The sequence below is a fragment of the Chrysemys picta genome, chromosome 8 (assembly GCF_011386835.1).
Source record: "Chrysemys picta bellii isolate R12L10 chromosome 8, ASM1138683v2, whole genome shotgun sequence".
In the NCBI taxonomy this organism is placed as follows: Eukaryota; Metazoa; Chordata; order Testudines; family Emydidae; genus Chrysemys; species Chrysemys picta.
In genome coordinates, this window is record NC_088798.1 from 88,482,345 (window position 1) to 88,505,547 (window position 23,203).

Genomic DNA, 23,203 nt, shown 5'->3' on the forward strand with positions numbered 1-23,203 from the left:
CTGCCAATTATGATCCATAATCGTTTTTAAATGGTCCCTCAGAATTTTTGTTTCTTCACAGGTAACTTTTTCTAGGATATACCTACTAAATACATTTCTAATTTATGAAATTTGCTAATTGACTCCTTTCTAGGTTGGTGAAAGCTAAGATAGAGGCTCCCTTTAAACTTTATTGATGTAGTAACCAGTAGGGTTGGACCGCTTCCATACACTTTCTAATGGTTACCAAATAACTTCATCATGGAATCTACGTTGTCATTGAGTGGATGCTCCACAATCTAAGCTTTCATTTTGAAAATTTTTCAGTACTTTGATGTGTACTGCTGAATTGAACATGAGTATGGCAGGGAGGATATTAGTGTGTTACTGTGCTGGAGTGTCATGATGGTAACAGGCTAGTGCTTGGAGTGTTGTCTTAACTTAGGAATTCCTTGCTTTTTAGTGTTTTTATCAGGAAATAATACTGCGCACCCTTAACACTGAGTTTAGCAAGTTTTTGGAGTGAAAATATTTATAAGTATATGCAGGAGAGAGGAGAAAAGATGCTCTGTCTTCATCACAAACCCTTTATACCTGCTACATAGAGGTATTATACTCAGTAGCGTAGTCGAGGGTAAACCTGGTAAATAGAGTTTACCCACTTCTCATTTGGGGAATATAGTTTAGTTTACTCACTTCTTTTTTTGTTTGTTTTTTACCACACCACCACTGGTTATACTGTCCTGAAGCCAGTTAAGCTAGGTTACAAAACAAGTGCAGAGGATAGTATTATAACTAGAACTGGGCTAAAAGCAACCCCTAGGTTTGTACCCCCCCCCCCAATATTTCCCTCTCACACACCCATGAGAAAACATGTGATGATGTAGCTTTTAACACCACAGCTTTGTATGTTTTCCAGATGATAGCCACAGCAGCAGGAATACTGCACTCTTTTACCCAAAGAAGAGATTTGTGATGCTGGTGCCAGTAAAACCTCTAGAGCAATAAAGACTGAAGGTTTTCACCATTCTGTGCAGAGGGTCAAATTTAATGACAGGTGAGGTTCAGCAGGAAAATGTTGCCAATTAGGAACTGCAAACCTTTCACGGCTGCCCAAGACAAAGATGGGGTTTATTTAGCACCTGAAGGAAATGGCACTTAATTAGGAAGATGTCCACTGAACTCAGCACAACTTCAGTGAGGGCAATTAAGGCTTAGAGAATCACCAACATGTGTCCCTTGCTCCATTCAAAAATGTTGACAAGCCTCCACTGTAGCACAGTTAAAGTTTCATAGCATTTGTTGAGGAGCTCTGCTTCCAGCTGCCTTGGGTCATTGGTTCTTGGACAGCTGCTGAAATGAGTGGTTTTGTTTTTCTAGTCCCTGCGATTATACTCACGTGGCTCTTAATCACTGGCTGCAATTTGGCTAACTCTGTCCATGGACACTCCCTCACACCTCCTGTGCTTCCCTCCCTCTGCCCCATTTTTGAGACCACTCGTAGCATGGCCAATACTAGCTCTTGGCAGCTTTCCACATCTGTAAACTCACCCACCAATTCAAATCTAGACAAAGGTTACCATTTACTGCACTTCTCACTCATCAGTCCATGGTCTGCACAGACCCAAGGGGCAGCAGGCAAGACTGTTGATGGATAACCAGGCTGATTAGTGTAATCTGAACTCCTTGCTCCTTCCTTCTAACCCCACAATCCCAGGCAATCATCCATTATGAGTCAGTCATCATGTGGATGATCTAAGAAAAGGAGTGTTAAAGAAGTTGACTGATTTCTATCCTTGGACATTCTCCCTCTCCCACTTCCCTCTATTTACATCTGATTTGAAAGAGTTTATTTGCCATAGAAAGACTGGTTTTCCTGACAGTGTTCGGAGAAAAGATGTTGGTAATTATGACAACTTAATCTGCCTTGCATCACTGCACTTTAGAAAAGAACAAGAAAACAGCCAATGAGAATCAGTCCCTGTCTGATGTGAATTATGCAAAACTAGAAAGGACAAGGTAATTTTCCTCTTTTGGAGATGCACAGAACTCTCTCCCCCCGTTGTTCAATACTTCCACAAATGGCTATTGCACAGCTGGGGAAGGTTATGCACTTGCCAAACACGAGTTATGTTGAGCAAAACTGCATGTCAGAACACCCAGCCTTGTTAATAACGTTCCTCAGCAGAGGAAGACACCATGTATATTTAGGGGGAAAACAAAAGACAACTTCAAAGGCAGGTCTTACAGCCACAAGCTCACTTGCTGGGAACACAGTGGGACTAAAAGCAGCCAGAAACAACGGGGTTGCTGTGATCAAAGGCACCTTGATTAGGGAGCTGTAATTCTGCCTGCCTGAATGGAGTATTCATAATAGACTAATGGTAGCTCAGTGGCTGCATCTGTGAAACAAAACGTCAGGCTGCATTGAATATCTCTATACAAAAGATGTTCCTTTTCCTCCTGGGAGAGGGTGGCAGTACATGCTGTCACCATGAAGATGATGATGGGTTAATTTATACCCATAGTGCCATAGTTGTTCATGATGCTAGGTTTTTTGTTTGCTTTTTTTTTTTTTTTTTAAGTTATGACTAATTTTATCTCTCTCGCTATCCCTCCTTCTTTCCTATATGTCCATCATCATGATATCAGAACACTTCTCCAAATTCTGAAGTGTACATATGAAGATATATGTATTTCTTTCTCCTCCTGTCAGCAGAGACAAGGCGTTAGCTGGTTGGTTTCTGCTGGTGGTGTGGGAAGAGTAGGCTGGAGGAGTGGGCCTTGTATTTGCTCTGAAGGTGCCAATGTTTGTGGTCATTTACCATCCTTTGGGGTCAGCTCCATCTTTGTGAGCCTGCCTGCTGGGAGTTTCACCCTTGTGAGGGACAGTTTTGCTGCCCAGTGGAATGCAGCTGTCATGGGAGGCCTTGATGTTGCAGGATCTTCCAAGCTGTTTGGCCCAGTCCATGGAGGGCTTTGATACCTTTAATTAGGCTTCATGTTCACCAAGGAGCTGTGCAGAGTGGAACCTGAGGGTAATGGGCTCTTGATGGCCTGTGTTAGTGAGCAGCCAGGCTGCTGGGTTCTGAACCAATTATAGCTTCTAACAGGCCTTGGTTTCACCCTTAGATACAGAAAAGGACAACCATCCAACCTGGATGTAAGAAATCCATGCATCACTGTGGCTAAGTCTGAATTTAACACTAGAAGGTAGTCATCCAGAAGCAGTGAACAGTTCAGGTGAACACCCAGGCTATGGACTCTCTAAAGACAGGGTGATGCTATAGAGGTGTAGGCTCTTCAAAGAGCATCCCTCTCCTCATTAGCATTGCATCAGTCTTTCCAAGTGTGACACTTTCTCGGGGTACCCAGGACTACACGGGTCACATCATTACCCCACCCCCATTTCAAGAATGAGGTAGTCCTCCATGTGGCAGCTGGAGGTCAGCTCCCTGACACTGCTAGCACTACAGCCACTCAAGGACTCTAGTCTGGACTCTGCCAGGTCCCACTTTGTCTTGCAGGTTAACAATAGGGGCACCCGAGTCCCTGAGCCATTCTGAAAGCATCCTGCTGCAGCGTCCATCCCCTGTCAATGGACATGCACAGAAATGACCAGGCGCACTACTCCCAAGGGAACAGCATACACGCACCAGCTTGTTTGTTTAAACTGAGTATCAGCTCCTATATAACAACACAGCACTGTAATCTATTCGTACTGAAAACAAATGTAAGCTTATTAACAAAGGTAAAGATTTATGAGATAGTGAGCCAGGGTAATAAGAACAACAGGTTACAAATAAAACAAAAGTATAACATGCTTCTACTAGATGAAGACTTAATTTTAATAGACTAACTTTATCTCAAGCAATTTCTCACCTAAGCTCTTTCTTGCAGCGTTTCATCCGAGGTTGGTTGGGTATAACTGCACTACCCAGCTACCCCTTTAAGTGTAGGACAAAAGAGGGGTCCTGGTGCCTTCTTCTTATATCCCAAAATCCATTGGTTTTGTCCCCAAAGTTAGGACAACTCCCTATAGTATCTTTCCTGGGGTGCTGGCTCCATGGTGTTTTCACATACTCCTGTTTGTTTCACATCTCCCCGCACCTGTTTTTCCTGTCGACTTCCACATGTAAAGGGGATCTCCCTTGTGTTGGCTTTATAATGCTTGATTTACATATGAACCAAGGCAGGTGATTCCACAGCTCTTTGTCTAGCAAAATGAGCTTGCCAACCCTTCCTGGGACACAGATTCTAAACATATTTTCAATACATACATACAACTTCTTAACTATCACTCGTACATACATCACACAACGATTAGGAGGATCAATGTGATGTGAGCTTCCATTAGACCCCCCAGCAAGACCCTTTTTGGGTGACTACTATGACAGCAGTGTGGTTGGGGTAATGAGTTTGCCAGACCTGCTGTTACAGAACAGTGAACCCTTTGCTAGCTGGCATTGCGGGGTTATTAGTCACACTCAAACTCAGCTTCAGCCAGCTGCTCTTCATGAAGGATATTGGTAGCGTCTAGGTGACCGGAGAGGTGGGCCCTGGCAATCTTCCCACTTAGCTTGCTCAGGAATGGGAGTGATGGATTCGCTTACAAGAAGAGGGATGTTGGGCAGTAGCTGGGAGAGGCCAGTTGTGCTGAGTGATGACATTTTGAGTACTGGCTGGACTACAGTGCACTGTAGGTAGATTTGTCTCTGCAAATGAGGTGTTGACAATCTCAGTTAGTAAGAGTGCCACATGCTCTTGAGTGTTTCTTGCTAGTAAGGAGTGGCAAGGATCATTCAGGGCAGTAGGTAGTCACTCTGTTTTCTGCTGTGATTCTAGCCTTCCTAATCCATGAACAGACCAATTCAGAGAGGAAAGATAGCAATGGGCCTGTTATCTAACCCCCTCCAGCTTTGGGCTCATCTGCAGAAGTCATCATGGCTGAACTGACACCAAAGGAATACCCCACAATGGAAGACAAAGATATGAGTTTAATTGGTCAGAAAATTATCTGGAAATCCTAAAAGAGACCTGGACTGAGCCCTAATTACTAAGAAATCCAGTGTTGCCAACTCTCGTGATTTTTGTCAAGAGTCTCATGATAATTGTTTTCCTTAAAGTCTGAGCTCCTGGAGTCAAGTGGATATGTGATGATTTCAGCCTTCATTCTTGAAGAAAAAGTAAGTTTCTAATCCTCATGCCTGTGGAGAAAGCTTCAAAATGTGACCCTAGTACATCCTAAAGGCTCAGAAGGCAAATAAAAAAACTTCACCAAATCTATTATTTTTATATAATCTGATGATTTTCAAGCTAATCTCATGATTTTTAGTGAGACTGACTCGTGATTTTTGAACATTTGGGGTTGCCAATACTGGCAATCTCATGGACAGTGTTTCAACATCAAGAGGTAAGCAGCTCTGCGGAGCTCCAGGAGTCCAAAGGGCACAGTTAGAGGCTGACTCCAAGTGAGGACTAGCAGTATATTGTTTCAGGACCAGACTGCGAGCTGCTGTAAATTGGCATAGTTCCACTGAAGTTGACGGAGTTATGTTCCTTTAAACCAGCTGAGGATCTGACCTTTCCATTCTAATTTTTGAGGATGTGGGAGGAGACATGCGTCCTCATTGGTGTAGAAACACAATGTAGAATGGGCAGGGAAATGCACATTTATTTGCATACTTCCACATGCACCCCCTACATACACAATAATTTTTGACCTGCCAGGGAGAACCTATGAAATTTCTACAGACTATTCCCACAAGTTGTGTGGTACTATGCCCCTGAGGGAACTTAAATAGAAGCACGTATCACTGAAGACCCAGCATGAGTGCTCAACCATGGTACATTACTGTGCATGTGCCTTTGGAATAATCTTTAGTCGAATGGGAATATTTGTTAATTATGCAACTACAGTAATTCAAAGCTCTTCATAATGGAAGAAGTGGATATGGATGTAAATTAAAATCAATGGTTTGGCATGACATTGTTTTTTCTCAAATCTGAACATTTTGCTTCCTGAGCATGCTTGCTTGTTGAATACTGTGGAGATTGATGAGTTTGCTGTTATCAGGGAATGAAGTTCAGACAAAATTATTGGCTAGTAAAAATATAGAGGACACTTAAGGAAAAAAGTGAAACGCTGATGCTGAATGAATGTACAAAATCCCACATATAAGGAGATACTAAAACAGTTTTTCAAGTACATTGAAAAAGCTCTTATATCTAGTTATTAGTGTGGGCTGGGTTTTTGTCTTCTATAATTTGTCAAGTTCAGTTCCTAGTTTCTTGTAAACACCCAATGTTTTCCAAATGACACTACATACTTTCACATATTTTACCTAGCAATTAGAACATATGGATGACTCATGCTGTATTAGCAGTAGTATTTCTCCATCAGCTTTTATTATACATGTTATGACATGGGCTCTCTGCTGTTATAATGGTTCAGAAGTGAATTGGTTAAAATCTTTAAGAATCATTCAGGCATCAATACTGCACTGGGAATGCACATGCTGCTCTTCTGCGTTGGAGTCAATGAGATACCTTACAGGAGCAGGACTTTATGCAAGCAGAGCTTCCAAGGAGTCCCACAGTGAGTGGGGTCTGCCTGCATTAAGTCATTGTCAGGATCCGGCCTTTAGACATGAGAGTGGGTTATTGTGAAATAATTACAGCTACGCTTATTATCCAATTTAAGGCTTGGAGATAATGAAAGATGAAATTCATGTGATTTCTGCAAACACAAAAAGGAGACAGAGAATGAGAATGAAGGCACAATAGGATTTACATTTCCAGGATAACAGAGCACAGCAGACAAAGTGAGGGATTGGAAGGCAACAGGGAGCCATTTTAAAACAGGAGAGAGAAAAATCAGAATACAGAGGAAGAAATGATTATGCATCTGCTGGAGGTGGTCAGGGACAATAATAAATATCTTACAAACGGGACATACTATGACTCTCATTGACTCACTCACAGTGATGAAAAGATTAGGGTGATGTCTTGGAATATGTTGACCTAGTGGTAATAACTGATTTCACAAAGACCTTAAAGCTTCGGGAGAATGTATGGAACCAGATTTTTTTTTAAAAGAACCTTGCTTTTGCATTCAGGAGCTGCAGTTGCATTTCACTTACATATTTTAATTAATAAAATGAGCATCCAGTTATTTGCACCCACAATTATTTCCAGGAACAAAATCAGAGGCTGAATGGAAATGCTTTTTAAATTGTGACGTGTTCCTTTATGAGTAAACTAATGACCTGTGTCTCAGTGCAGAAACATTGTAATAGAAAAGTAATTACCTGACCTATAAATGTCAGGCTCTTACAGTGTAGATAACCCCCCACAAATATTAATTAGAGGTCAGCATTCATTTAGCATGATATCTTTTCTGCTATGTGGTGTCCCATTGAATCCAGTACATATTTTCATGAGTTATACAGCCTGAGCTCTCCTCCTCCTGCTTGTGCAGATGGCAGGACCATATCTAATGGTTTAAAATGAATTACACATTTCACTTCTGTTTTAGAAACAGATTTGGATGAATTAAATTATTGACAAGGCACAAATAAATGACTTTACATGTAGCAAAATAATAAAATCATGCTGTTGGTTTATTTGTTTGGGGTTTGTTTCTCCCTTAATAATTTGAAAAAACAATGTTGCTTTTTTCCGATGAAAACTCAGGAGAGGACTGCTGGCTGCCTGGTTTCCACTGGATGGTGTTTGCTGCAGAGTGGGATGTGAAGAACATTATTCTGTAGCAAATAACATCAGATAACGCAGAAACAAGCATCTTTCTATTGAAAATCCATCCCCATTCAGCAGTGCCAGCAAATCATTCCCATCCAACATCAATTCCATAGGCTGTGTCAAATAGGTCTCAGCCCACTTCCTGTTGGATCAGTGTATGCACCAGCACAGTTAGAGCTGGTGGAAATGTTGCGGATTAATTTTTTTCTGGTGGAAACAGATGTTTTGTCTAAACCAAAAAATTTTGCAGAAACATCAATTTTGTAGGTCCAGGAAAAGAGAGTCTGAATCTCAACATCCCAGGGATTAGGGTATGGCCTAGGGTATAGGAGACCCAGCATGAAGTCCTTGAGCTGCCTCATTTGGAGTGATCAGGGAGGAAAAACTCTGCTCGAATTAGGTAGAGCAGGGACTTGAACATGGGTTCCCCACATCACAGGGCAGTGCTTTAACCATGGGCTGTAGAGAGTCTTGCTTCAGGAAAGCTTGTGTGTTCCGATGCATAATGAAAACCAGTTTTGAAAACCTCAACACACTTTGTGAAACTGAACGATTGTTTTCTGGCCAGACCTACACACTAGTTTCAGTTGAGGAGGCCAAGGAGGCTGAACTCAGTCACTCAGAATTAAAGATGGTCTCTCTGTAATGGGGATGAGACACCCAGAAGGGGTCACACAGGTGAACCTTGCATTGCCACTGCACAGCCTTTACCTTTTCTCGACTCTCATCCTGTCACCTTTCACAGATGACCAATAACGTCATTGCGGACATCTCTCCACTACAGCTAGGAGTGTGCTTCCCAGCTCGGGCAGATAGACGCAGACTAGCTCTACTTGAAGTAGCACCCTAAACATAACAGTGTAGTTGGGGGCAGTATGGGCAGCAGCTTGGGTTAGACCCCTGAGCACAAAGCTGCAAGGACCCCCTGGGTATGTACTCGGGCAGTGAGCCCCAGTTGCCCTACACATAGTGCACTGCTATTTTTAGTGCGCCAGCTCGAGCAAAGCTAGCGTGCGTCTGCCTGCCTAAGCTAGGAAGCACACACCCAATTGCAGTGCAGATGTGCCCTTCGAAAACCAGAATCCAGCCAGGGGTGCTCATGTTGTTTAGGTTTTTAATGACTGAGAAACCCAAGCTGGGGAGTTGGGGGAGAGGGAGTATATCCTCCTCTCACGGTGTCAGGTGGAGGAAGTGACTGTAATTCTTAATAACGCTGATATGGTCAGAGGTGGATCAGAATGAGCATAAGGAGATTGGGTGTGTCTAGCTAGGACCAGAAGAGAGAGCTAAGTAAACAGCCAAATGACTAATAATAAATGCTGCGGATGATGAGCATACAATAACGCAAGAACAGCAGCATACAATAACGCTGCAGTATACATGCCTGGTGGACCTGAGGAAACTCAAAAACTTACATATTATTTGGGAGAGTAATTTATGTCCAGCCCCAGGCAGTTTAAAATCACTGATGCTATGTGCCGGCTGTACATACCAGCTCAGCTAGCTGGACCAAGAGCTAAGATGTCTTATAGGATCAAAGCTTTTAAATAGCTGCTTGACACCGCCTAGAATCAAGTACCAAGAAAAGACGACAGACTAGTTAAATGCTTTTAAAAATGCTTTGTGTGGGATGCATAGTCGATCAAGTACGTGCTAATAACACTCTCTCCATTTAGAGATCAGGTGGGTACAGGAACGGCTGGTGCCCTGTGGGGCCCTCCATATGCTCCCACAGCAATTTCACCCCTAGCTAATTAACCTACAGAGGGAAATGTTAGCATCTGACATGGGTTTGAAAAACAAAATTTGGACCTGGGTTCATTTCCCCCCACCTCTCAGATTCAGGGTGCTGGTTCAAGGCCTCATAGAATTAGAGAGCTCCTGGGTCACATCCTCCGCTGCTGTAAATGGGCATAACTCCCTTGTAATTAATGGACCTTCATCGGTTTATACCTGCTGAAGCTTGAAAATTTTGGCCCACATGCCCTCACATCTGACTGCACATCATTGTGTTCCTTATTTGTACACACCATAAAGCGCATGGGGGATGGCTGCAGTGCTCTGTTGCAGGATCCCTTTCTGTTTTGTAGGTACTGGGTGAAACCAAAGATCAGACACCTCTTTATTCAGAAAGGTCTTGTCCCATACCTAGCCCAGGATTCCTTCTTCAGAAGCAAGCCCATGATATCTGCCAAATGATACATTTCATTTTAATAAAGCAGAGAGGACAAAACAAACAGAGAGAGAACCCGACCAAAGTACACCTACAATCAGAATAATGTGATTATTCTGTCTATTCAGGGTAAGTGGCTCCTGCCCATCCCATATGTACACTAAAACACGGAGAGCTCTATATTAAAAAGATGAATACCACACAGCTATGCTAACTAGATCAGATTTAATCAACCACATTATTTTCCTAGCAGTGTTCCCATTAATTGTCATTATTAATCTCAGACCCAAAAGGCAAAATCTGTTCAATGCTTTAGACCAAGAATGATGATAATTCACTCTGTTTCCGATTCTGTTCTCAATTAGAGTTGTGTAAATCCAGAATAACTCCATTTACACCAAGTTAACTGACATCACCATTCTCTCTCTCTCTGGTATATAGATATACACACAAATACCCTGGTCTTATTTATCTCAGAAATACAGGGAAATGAATGTATTTGATACACATCAGTGGTATAAGCTCATTTTGGATGATGAGAGTGTTTCAGATAATCAAGATTCAGATACAAGAAAATTGATAAACTGAACTGTACATGTTGTACATACACAACAGTCTCTATGTACTGTTTAATGTATCTTGTTGCAACCGGGTGCAATACTTAGACCCACTGAGACATCAAGCACAGAGTATTAGTTTTAACTAGTGAATTGCTACTCTTGTGACTTTAAGTTAGGAAGTCTACAAACAAAGTTGCACTTGTTTAACTAAATTAGTTAAACCAGTGCAAACTTCCATGTGTAGACCAGCGCTTAGATGATGTTGTAGTTTTAAGTCTTTTAATTTCCATTGCAGTTATTTTTGTTGGGGGAAGGAAATAATTTTGCATAGTTTATAATGAAGTTAGTATCTTTATAAGACACTTCAGTAACTTCTGGCTTGGATTTTTAAAAGTGCTTAAGGAAGTCAATGGAAGTTGAGAGGAAGGATGGTCCAGTGGTTAGGGCATTAACTTAGGATCTGAGTTCAATTCCATTCTTTACAACAGACTTCAGGATCCTTGAAAATTCCAACTGCACAAGTTATAGGATAGTAGCTTTACACTGTAGAAAACAGGTTTATAACAGAGCTGTAACATGGAAAATCTGTATTTAAATTAGAACTGGCTAGGAAAATACCTATGAAGCTGTTTTGTCACAGTTTGCCACTATGGTAAAACAAACATTTCATGGGGACCATTCAATTTCACTGAAGTTCTTAGATGGGTGGGGTAGGATGGCAGAGCCACTCTTCCTGTCTGAGTTCGCCAAGTTCAAAGCAGGCATTTTTACAATTATAAAACAAACTTATATTTTACCTTGTATCATGGAATACAGACATTGCAAGTGAGATTAACACATGCAGCAATTTACAAGCATTTAATAGAGTCTAAACACTAAACACATCCTTACAAGTCTAACACCTATCTTGAACAATAGTCACATATAGATGAATTGGTCTGGTTACCAGCTAGGAATTTGTCAGTGCTCAGCTGACGCCTATAGACTGGCAAGAGCTGGCATCTGCTTTACCAGTGTCACAACTTCTATTTAGAAATACATCCTAGTGCACTGAAATTGACATCAAGGTATGTTATTGAGCTGAAGAAGCTCTTTTGCCTCTCTGATGGTTTTCTGCGCCAGTCTGTGAAAATAACCGCCCCCCCTCAGGTAATTATTGATAAGAACCCAATAATAGCAGTTCTTATTTTTAATTTGTCTGAGGGAGTCAACGTGGGTGAAGTAATATCTTTTATTGGATCAATTTGTATGACAGCACTGAGGTCTTGTTTTCACATCAGAGTGAAGCCTCTATTCACCTCCTTGTTGAAATCTTTCAGGTGGATTATTAAGAATTTAAAATAAAAAAACATAAGTCGTGCTCAGCCACTCCCAAGATACATTTGCAATTAGGGGTATTAAAGGAACAAGTGTTCAGGAAGAGAATGACAGTCAACTTAGCTATTACGAGATCTGTGGTGTGTATTTTTCTCACTACCAGTTTCTGTTCTGGACACAGTGGGACACACACAGCTATCAGATGTCCAACTCCTAATGTTTTTTGGACAGACTCCCAGTTTCAAGAGTTCAGGTGAATCAAACTGGTTCTCACTGTCACTAGCGCTAATGGAAGATTTGGCACAGAGAGGCTAACTTGTTGATTTCAGGAAGATCTTTTATTTGAGGCATTCCTCATAAAACCAGGTCCTCAACCACACAGAAATCATTTCACAACTCATTCATTATGAGATGATGACAGGAAGTTATTTTGTCTCCCTCCCTCTGAAGACCACAGGGGACTGTACGTCCTATTGAGTTTTAAAGCATGATCTATCTGCATGGCTAGGGTTCATGTGTTCAGTCTCTCAAGTGCATGCAGCCAGTTAACCAAATGCTGCTTGATTCACTTCCCAATGGTGCTTCTAGAAAATGCACCACAGATACAAAATACGTTCCTTGCACCCAATCTGCTACCCAGATCCTGTTCCAATACAAACCTTTTGGGAAAGGGAGGAGTCTCCCCATCTAATACTGCTACATTTCTGAAAACCCATCTGCTTGCCTATACAGAACAGAGCCCAGCAACACAAATGCCTGAGGTAGCAGCCAGCAATCTGCCAGAGAACAGAGCATATATTTGTACTGTATTGCCTAACTGAATCGTGCCTTTGCATTTAGGCTCAGATGTCTGTTCCTGCTCGACCACCTGACATAAAATCCTGAACTAGGGCTCTGTTTTGTTTAAACCTTGCTCTTATCCCTGCAGCTTAGTACTCGTTCCTTCTGAACACTTCCCAAAGCATCCTCATCACAGATCTCATGCTCAAATTAAGTAAACAGGAGAAGAAATCAACTTACAAGAACAGGCAGTGGGGCCATCAATCACGAGTGAAAATATAGCAAGAAGGGCTACTTTGCATGTTATTGCACAGTGATTTTGAACGTCAAGTTGTGATTTACATTGGTAAAGATGTGCAAGGCTTTCTGAAGGGAATTTTTCATACTATTATTATTTTGCAAATTGAACTCTTCCCTGAATTATCCTAAATAATCACTTGTCTAAAGATCCTGGGGACAAGCATCCGACAGAACAGGATAAGTCCAGCAGAGAAAACAATACACATATGTTTTAGAGAAATCATGTGAGTGAGTGTGTATAATCTACAGGTTAAATCACAAGACTGGGAGTCAGTAGCAATGGGTTCCCTTTGCATCTCTGCCTCTCACTGATTGCTTTATGATTTTGGACAAGTAATTTAACCATTCTGCAGATTAGTTTTCTGATCTGATCTGTAAACCACGGATGATATTCAGTAAAAAACAACAAAAAAACCCACTGTTTGAGGAGCAGGGTCATATGATGAGTGAGCACAAGGAAGCAAGCAGCTGCTCTGTGGTCTCCCACTGAATTCATTTTAAGTTTGATTTTTAACAGCCTGGAGCTGACCCTTTGCACATAAATTGTGCTAAAACGTGTTGGGTAACAAATTGGAGAAATGGTCTGAGGTAAACAGGATGAAGTTTAACAAAGACAAATGCAAAGTGCTCCACTTAGGAAGGAAAAATCAGTTTCACACATACAGAATGGGAAGAGACTGTCTAGGAAGGAGTACGGCAGAAAGGGATCTAGGGGTTATAGAGGACCACAAGCTAAATATGAGTCAACAGTGTGATGCTGTTGCAAAAAAGCAAACGTGATTCTGGGATGTATTAACAGGTGTGTTGTGAGCAAAACACGAGAAGTCATTCTTCCACTCTACTCTGCGCTGGTTAGGCCTCAACTGGAGTATTGTGTCCAGTTCTGGGCACCGCATTTCAAGAAAGACGTGGAGAAATTGGAAAGGGTCCAGAGAAGAGCAACAAGAATGATTAAAGGTCTTGAGAACATGACCTATGAAGGAAGGCTGAAAGAATTGGGTTTGTTTAGTTTGGAAAAGAGAAGACTGGAAGGGGACATGATAACAGTTTTCAGGTATCTAAAAGGGTGTCATAAGGAGGAGGGAGAAAACTTGTTCACAAGAAGCAGTGGGCTTAAACTGCAGCAAGGGAGGTTTAGGCTGGACATTAGGAAAAAGTTCTTAACTGTCAGGGTGGTTAAACACTGGAATAAATTGCCTAAGAAGGTTGTGGAATCTCCATCTCTGGAGATATTAAAGAGTAGGTTAGATAAATGTCTATCAGGGATGGTCTAGACAGTATTTGGTCCTGCCATGAGGGCAGGGGACTGGACTTGACCTCTCGAGGTCCCTTCCAGTCCTAGAATCTATGAATCCCTTCAGGATTTCTGGCCAGAGACTGAGAAAACTGGTCCAAGCGAAGTGAAAAAGAAGAAAACAGCCAAGTGTAAAGGGAAACCCCCGAAGATACAACCTGCAGCTCCACAATGGTGCGGTATTTAATAGATGAGTTCCCCACTAGAGAGTCATCAGATTTAGATGTTAAGGTCTCCTCCAGCCTGGAAAATAAGACAGTGGGCATTGTACCAAGAGTGGAAGACAACTCCGGAACCCTACTAGAAGTTGATGCCTGTCGGCTATAGAGGATGAGAAGTAGGCAGAGATCCAAAGATCTGCAACTGAAGGAAACAATGAAGAAAGTGCAGGAGCAGAAGAGGGCCAGGGGGATTGAGGAAGAAGTGAGGATGTGCATTTCAGATGAGTTTGTGTGCCTACATACTCCCATGGAGCTCTGAGATTAAAGGACTCATGTATCATGTTTTCTAACACGGTCAGGTAGCCGACAGTATCTTCTCATGAGCATGCTGCAGCCTCTGTTCTTCAGGAACTCAGAATGTGACCAGGGAAATAAAGTTTAAACCACAGCTCTCTTTATTAAATACAAAGCAAGGTCACATCTAGACTCTGAGCATGCAGACCCTGAGTGTGACTAATTTTAAGGGACAGTATACAATATATTAGACTACGGGCCTGAGACAAAGCCCCCTGAAGGGAATAGGACTCTTTCCATTGACTTCAATGGACATTGGATCTGGCCCTATGTGAACACCAGACCTGCCTCTTAATTATACAAAATGGCACTGAAAGCTCAACCGCTTAAACTTAATTCTCATCCTTGGGGAAGGGACAGGCCCAGAGCCAAACAAAGCAGGTCTAGGGTCAGGATGAAGCATTGCGAGCTGCGTGCCACCTGTAGTCTCCATGGGCCACAACTGCAATCTGCTCAGATCAATTAGGTGCTGCCCTCAGGCTCCTGGCAAGTTGCTAAGGTGCCTCTTAGGCGGGCAAAAATTGGGCACCCATGGCCAAAAAGATAAGGAGGTGCTGCCCGTTGCGGTCACTTTGTGATTAACTCCCAAGAGTCATAAGCCTTCATTTCCTCCTTTTGGCTTTTGCCATTTAAACTGTGTTACTTGGGCCTTGTCTACACTACGAGAGTAGTTCGATTTTACTTGCATCGAATTTTTGTAATCGATATTGCAAAGTCGAACGTGTGTGTCCACACTAAGGACAGTAATTCGACTTTGTGCGTCCACACTAACGGTGATAGCGTCGACATTCGAAGCGGTGCACTGTGGTCAGCTATCCCACAGTTCCCGCAGTCCCCTCTGCCCATTGGAATTCTGGGTGTAGCCGGCAATGCCTTCTGGGTAACAAAATGAGTCGAGGGTGCTTTTGGGAAACTGTCGTCATCCGTCCATCACTCCCGCCCTCCCTCCCTGAAAGCGCCGGCGGGAAAACAGTTCGCGCGCTTTTCCAGTCATTGACAGCGCGGACGCCACTGTACTCCGAGCATGGAGCCCGCTGCGACCATCGCTGCAGTTGTGGCCGCTCTCAACGTCTCGCAGCTTATCATAAAGGTTTCCCTGAGGCAGATGCAGAAAAGTCAGGCAAGGAGGCTACGGCACCGCGGTGATGTCCTGAAGTCTGAGAGTAGCACAGACCTGTCAGAAAGCAGGCGACCCAGCGCCGAGGACATCACAGTGGCAATGGGTCATGTTGATGCCGTGGAACGGCGATTCTGGGCACGGGAGACAAGCACTGAGTGGTGGGACCGCATAGTGCTGCAGGTCTGGGATGAATCCCAGTGGCTGCGAAACTTTCGCATGCGGAAGGGAACTTTCCTGGAACTTTGTGAGTTGCTGTCCCCTGCCCTGAAGCGCAGTGACACCCGGTTGCGAGCTGCACTGAGTGTACAGAAGCGAGTGGCCATAGCCCTGTGGAAGCTTGCAACGCCAGACAGCTACCGGTCAGTCGCGAACCAGTTTGGGGTGGGCAAATCTACCGTGGGGGTTGTTGTGATGCAAGTAGCGAAGGCAATCGTTGATGTACTGCTGCCAAAGGTAGTGACCCTGGGAAACGTGGAGGCGATCATAGATGGCTTCGCAGCGATGGGATTCCCAAACTGCGGTGGGGCCATAGATGGAACTCACATCCCTATCCTGGCACCGGACCACCAGGCCACCCAGTACATTAACCGAAAGGGATACTTTTCCATGGTGCTGCAAGCACTGGTGGACCACAGGGGACGTTTTACCAACATCTACGTGGGATGGCCGGGCAAGGTTCATGACGCTCGTGTTTTCAGGAACTCTGGTCTGTTTAGACGGCTGCAACAAGGTATTTACTTCCCGGACCACAAAATAACTGTTGGGGATGTGGAGATGCCTATAGTCATCCTCGGGGACCCAGCCTACCCGCTAATGCCCTGGCTCATGAAGCCCTATACTGGCGCCCTGGACACTGAAAAAGAACTCTTCAACTACCGGCTGAGCAAGTGCAGAATGGTGGTGGAGTGTGCTTTTGGCCGTCTCAAGGGGAGATGGAGAAGCTTACTGACTCGCTGTGATCTCAGCGAAACCAATATCCCCATTGTTATAGCAGCTTGCTGTGTGCTCCACAATCTCTGTGAGAGCAAGGGGGAGACCTTTATGGCGGGGTGGGAGGTTGACGAAAATAGCCTGGCTGGTGATTACTCACAGCCAGACAGCCGGGCGATTAGAAGAGACCAGCGGGAAGCGCTGTGCATCCGGGAGGCTTTGAAAGCAAAGTTCCTGAGTGAGCAGGGTAACCTGTGATTTTATAGTTTGTGTACTGAGAAGCTAAACCTGCCCCCGTTTCTTTACCCAGGTAATGTTGACTATCCTATCCAGTTACATACCCCCTTCACCCCCCCTCCAACACACGTGTCGAAATAAAAATAGTTCTACTTTGTTAAAGCACACCGTTTTCTTTAATACTGTTTTAGCGGGAATTTTTTAAAACTGGGACGCAGACTGTGGTGCGGGGCGGGTCTAGTGTTGTGATGCGAATGCAGCTTCTAAACTCAAGGATTGACAGGCTCCGCTGCGGTGGGATGCTTGTTTCAACGGAGCCTGTCACCCCTCCTGATCGGGACTGTGTGTATGGGAGGTCTATTTGACTTTGTGGCAGGGGGAGGACGGTTACAGATCCCATGCTGTGTGGCTCTGTGATCCTGTCTAAGGACCGGCGCTTAAGATCTGTAACTGCCCTCCCCCGCCACAAAGTCACAGAGCAACCCACCCCCCCCAACATTACATCAAAACAACCTCCCAGACTAACCGGGGCAACTAGTCACTGCATCACTGCACTGTGTATGTGCCCTGCTGCTGTGCCTGCCCCCGACTATGTACCCTGCCAAAGGAGACTGTCCTGTCCAATTTCCAACCCCCTTTCCCCTCCTCCTCCAAAAGAACATGATTGAAACAGTAGTTAACAGAAACGAATTTTTTATTATCAACTACACATGGCATTGGGAGGTGAAACTTGGACGTGGGCTTGTGTCAGGCGGGAAGGAAAGAACTTTTCAAATTTTGGGAAATGAGAGCCTTCTGCTACTAGAGCTCTCTGCAGGGGTGGAGTGAGAGTTAGCAGGGACTCTGCCGCCTCTCCTTCTTTGCACTTTGGGTGAGGTGGGTATGGGACTTGGTGGCGGGGGAGGGCGGTTAGAGATGGACTGCAGCGGGGCTCTGTCCTCCTGCCTCCGTTCCTGCAGAACATCCACAAGGCGCCGGAGCGTGTCCGTTTGCTCCCTCAGTAGTCCAAGCAGCGTTTGAGTCGCCTGCTGGTCTTCCTGCCGCCACCTCTCCTCCCGATCCATGTTGGCTTGGTGCATTCGGGTCAAGTTCTCCCGCCACTGGGTCTGCTGTGCTGCCTGGGCTTGGGAAGAGGCCATAAGCTCAGAGAACATGTCCTCCCGTGTCCTCTTCTTCCTACGCCTAATCCGCGCTAGCCTCTGGGAGTGTGATTCCAGGCTAGGTTGTGAGACAGTCGCAGACGGGGCTGTGGAAATGGGAAAAAGGGAGTGAATTCCTCTGAAAGATAAATGTAGTTGTGAACAAAGAACATAGTCTTTCTCTGTGAACAAGACCATGCACAGCACCTTTCACATGCGCACTCAGCACAAGGTCGAATTCTCGGCCTTCGCATTCTGTGCCTGGGGTCTTGAACAGCACATTTGAGAAGCGAGGCAGCACAACGGAATTTCTGTTGCAGGCAGACATGGTAAGCCGTACACTTGTGGCAGTTTAAAACTTTTATATTACCACTGGCCTCATTTCACATTTAAATCAATGTCAGTCCCTGCTGCCAGCAATCCGGCAAGCGGGAACTCTGCCCCTGTCCCACCCCCTCGCGGCTGTCCCCGGGAATGATCCCTTTCGGCTGCCCCTCTCCCGCCTCCACCGCGTGGCTGCAAACCAGCGGTGACAGTTCTGTAAAGGAACGGGAAAGCAGTCCCAACACTAACATTCCCCTACCTAATTAAAAGCAGGTCACCATGGCCGACATCACCCTGATGAGGATCTCCGAGAGCGACAAAGAGAGAATGCTCCGGGAAAGCCTCCAAAGACCAGGGCCGTATGCCGCCCTGCTGTGCAGAGCAATGATCCCCGAGTACCTGATAATCTCGTGGCGCGGCAACGTGTCGTACTTCGGAGGACCCAATAAGGCCGCTCTCCCCAAGAACCTCATGCAACGGCTTTCAAGTTACCTCCAGGAGAGCTTCATCGAGATGTCCCAGGAGGATTACTGCTCTATCCCCGCACATATAGACCGCATTTTACTGTAGCTGCAGTAGCAGGGAATACACAGTAGAGCGGCTTGTGCAGGACAATCACTGAAAACCGGACATTGCTAGATTTCTTTTCAAAACTTGCACTGCCCCTTACTAAACCGTTAAGCGCCTAGGGCACACTAATCATGAACAACCCATTCTTTTAATTGTTAATATTCCTGTTTTGTTAAAAATAAATGTTTAGATGTTTACAACACTTACTGGCTGATCCTTCACCAGATTCTGTGTCCGGGGTAATGGCTGGGGACGCTTCGTAGGGGATCTCTGTAAGGGTGATGAAGAGATCCTGGCTGTCGGGGAAATCAGCGTTGTGAGAGCTGCCAACTGCCTCGCCCTCCTCATCTCCTTCCTCATCTTCCCCGTCCCCTAACATGTCTGAGGAACCGGCCGTGGACAGTATCCCATCCTCAGAGTCCACGGTCACTGGTGGGGTAGTGGTGGCGGCAGCACCGAGGATGGAATGCAGTGCCTCGTAGAAACGGGATGTCTGGGGATGGGATCCGGAGCGTCCGTTTGCCTCTTTGGTCTTCTGGTAGCCTTGTCTCAGCTCCTTGATTTTCACGCGGCACTGCGTTGCATCCCGGCTGTATCCTCTCTCTGCCATGTCTTTAGAGATCTTCTCGTAGATCTTTGCATTCCTTCTTTTGGATCGCAGCTCGGAAAGCACGGACTCATCGCCCCACACAGCGATGAGATCCAAGACTTCACGATCAGTCCATGCTGGGGCTCTCTTTCTATTCCCAGACTGCACGGCCATCACTGCTGGAGAGCTCTGCATCGTTGCCAGTGCTGCTGTGCTCGCCACGATGTCCAGACAGGAAATGAGATTCAAACTGGCCAGACAGGAAAAGGAATTCAAATTCAAATTTTCCCGGGGCTTTTCCTGTGTGGCTGGTCAGAGCATCCGAGCTCGCACTGCTGTCCAGAGCGTCAACAGAGTGGTGCACTGTGGGATAGCTCCCGGAGCTATTAGCGTCGATTTCCATCCACACCTAGCCTAATTCGACATGGCCATGTCGAATTTAGCGCTACTCCCCTCGTCGGGGAGGAGTACAGAAGTCGAATTAAAGAGACCTCTATGTCGAACTAAATAGCATCGCAGTGTGGACGGGTGCAGGGTTAATTCGATTTAACGGCGCTAACTTCGACATAAACGCCTAGTGTAGACCAGGCCTAAGTTTAATAAGAGGGTTTGGGTGGGTTGGGGAGCTATGTCGGTTTACAGCTTTTGAAACAAACTCCCAATAAACTCAGGTTCCCATTAGATCAACTGCTGTTTTCAGTGCGTCACTGGATGTAATTTTAAACAAAGATCCCTGCATTGCTGCAAGGAGACAGCATAATGAGGGTTTTGAGCATGGCTTGAAGGAAAAAAGCAAACAATATGAAAACACAAGGCAGCTGCTTGGATGAGACCTAAAGCTCCTGGGCTCGAAAGAAAAAGCTCATAGAACAGTAGCTGAAGTGCAGAAAATAAAGAGCAGATACTTCATTGCAGCTGCCAGATCAGCCTGACCACTTTAGCCCTAGTATTGCCCATAAAAGCCAATATTGTAAATAACAGCAGTTCCAGGGCCAGGTGTCTCCCTTCCTGCCCTAGCAGCAGAGGCCAGCAGGCTGGGTTTTCTGCAAAGGGGTTATGCAAAGGAAGGGCAGTTTTAAAACCTGGCCCTAGTCTCACTGGCAGAAGCTGGCAATGGACTGCCCCTCCCCAGCCAGAACAGCCTACTCTTTGGGCAGAGATTGCCCCTGTGAGCCCAAGTACTTCGGAGAGATTGCAGCTGCTTCCCCCGTGGGCTACCCGCTGTTCAGGAGTCCAGACGAATTTAGCCCAGAGTTTTCAAAATGTTTTAGAAAGAATATTAACCTCAGCTGGCTGGATCCTCCTGGCCTGTCTCTGCCTAACCAGTAGAAATTCCCATCAAAGCAAATGAGGGCTCTGACTGAGTAAGCAATGAGTATGAGCCACAGACTAATGCCCTGTTGTAATTAGATTCCTGCAAGGGCAGCGGCTAAGTTTCTGGACTTGCCATACCCAGGTACAAAAAGCACAAGGGACTCTCGCAAACATGGGACTAAATTCTGTCTCCAGGTTACCCAGGCCTTCCCCCTCTCCCACAGTGCACGCGTGCACACACACACACACACACACACACACACCAGCTGCATTGGTGGGTGTAACAGAACAGAACTGAGGAAAGGGGAAGGTGTATAAGAATGAAATCCCATCACACCACCAATTGTTCCTTGGGGAGTTCACGTTTGGATTCCAATATTATCACAATAGCCAGCAAAGAGGTGCTTAAGACACAGAAGTTACAGGTGGAAAACAGCTGTTGTAGTATCAAGGCCATGCCCTTGCAATTACAGGTTATAGTGCCCCAAAGAAGAGGTCAGATATTAAACAACACTGCACTTGAGCTTAGCCAGTCTCATGTCATGGGAAGGAAAGGCCACATTTTCCACAGGAGGACACATTTTCCAAAATACACATTCTAAGTGAAATTCATCTCTTGGTTATTCTGGATTTACACTACTATAACAGATCATGATCCGTCCCTAAAAGTCCACCTTCAAAAATGCACCCACAATTGGACCCTCAAAAGCCCACATATGTGCTTGCAAACTTCATGTTTGGCTTGTAGTTGCCTGGTTTGTACAAACAGCTCAGCAAAGCTGGGTGCAAGAAGGGCCTGGGCATTTTCATGGGCACACTTTTGGCATGCTCCTTCATGAATCTGACCCAGAGAGTTTACATGGTCAACAACATTTTCTCCCCTTTGGAAGTGGGGGTTGGAGTATGCAGAATGACAAAGATGAAGAAACTTCTGCTACAAGATTTACACACACACACAAATCTGGCTATGCAGACAATTTTCTGTCCTGTAACACTTCCCCAGACACCTCAATGTTCTTTCTTTACCTTGACCTACACTGAATTAACTCTCAAACTGCTGAACACCCCCTGAAAACTTCATTCCCCCAGGATTTTCTGCATCATTTCAATACACCAGGGCAAATGTTCAGAGGAATGGCATTTTTAAATCAAGCCTTATCATTAGAGAGGCAGAGACTGCTGTTCAGAGGACACATTATGCTAACTACTGGGCTAACAGATGCAGCAAGACGATAAGTTACTGTAGTAAATGGCTTCCTTCTGCACAGTAGTAAGAGCAGCAGATGACATGAATATTTGCCAGACCAGTACATCATATAATCAATGATTCATTGCCACAGTATATCAGGAGCAAACTAAATAGTGGAAGCACTCAATTGAGTAAAACAAATGAGTGTCAATCCCATATGCATGGTGTGTGCACTTTATTTCAAGGAGACAGTCCACCAACTGTGCTATATATTATCATCCATAACAGGCCAACAAAAAGACCTATCTGCCATAGATATCTGATAGGCCAAGTACATGCAACCAGAACTGGGTTTTATGAGGTATCATTCATATTCAAGATATTGCAAATATTCTTTCCAAACCAGTAATTTAGATACAGCTAGTTCAGTAACTGCCTAGGCTAATATGGCACGGCAGTAGGCGTTCTGCACTCAGCAATAGCTCACTGCAGCTTTGGACAGTACAACTGGCTCTACTAGGAGAGCATCATTTCCATAACACTGGGCTTATACTCCTGCACTTTTCCAAAAGCCCTGGGAATTTTAACATCTATGTGGGTAGATATGAGGCAGACAGAGAACCATCAGGTTCCCACTAACAGCAATGCCAGCGCACTTTAGTTTTGTCTTGTAACACTACCAAATATTCCAGATCTGATTACTAGATACAGCTTTGTCAATGCATCTCATTCATGACCTGTACTAGACCTATTAACCCTGACCTACAACCCACACTGCTAATCTGGTCCTGAGCTCCCACACAGCTCTGCTTATGCAGTTCAATCCTGAATTGCAGTGCTTCTTTCTACTGCTTTCCTGGGGCCCCTTCACAATTTTACCAATGCCCCTTAATCTTACCCTACAGCACCCTCTTTCTATTCCAATCCTGCACCCTCATCATAGAATATTAGGGTTGAAAGGGACTTCAACCTCCTGCTCAAAGCAGGACCAATCCCCAGACAGATTTTTGCCCCAGATCCCCTCAAGGATGGAACTCACAACCCTAGGTTTAGCAGGCCAATGCTCAAACCACTGAGCTATCCCTCCCACAGGACCTAAGCCACAATATTTT

The 23,203-nt window shown here is 44.8% G+C and overlaps 2 protein-coding genes across 13 annotated transcripts in view; both read right to left on the reverse strand.

The window, feature by feature from the left end:
- Positions 1-23,203, reverse strand: part of HTR4 (5-hydroxytryptamine receptor 4) — a 237,125-nt gene that overhangs the window by 125,667 nt on the left and 88,255 nt on the right. The window lies entirely within an intron of this gene.
- LOC135973167 (uncharacterized) lies at positions 17,643-21,070 on the reverse strand. Its single transcript, XM_065554919.1, has 2 exons — positions 19,207-21,070; positions 17,643-18,212 (listed from the first exon to the last, which is right to left on the reverse strand). Exons 1-2 carry the CDS (start codon positions 19,781-19,783, stop codon positions 17,737-17,739), a joined length of 1,053 nt encoding a protein of 350 aa, XP_065410991.1. The 5' UTR covers positions 19,784-21,070; the 3' UTR covers positions 17,643-17,736.

What these genes read in the sequence shown, in the direction of transcription:
- LOC135973167 (XM_065554919.1), bottom strand. Translation starts at nt 19,783, where the DNA reads ATGCAGAGCTCTCCAGCAGTGATGGCCGTGCAGTCTGGGAATAGAAAG. An exon ending in ATCTGGTGAAGGATCAGCCA is followed by an intron (nt 18,213 to 19,206) that starts GTAAGTGTTGTA and finishes CCATTTCCACAG; the next exon opens with CCCCGTCTGCGACTGTCTCA.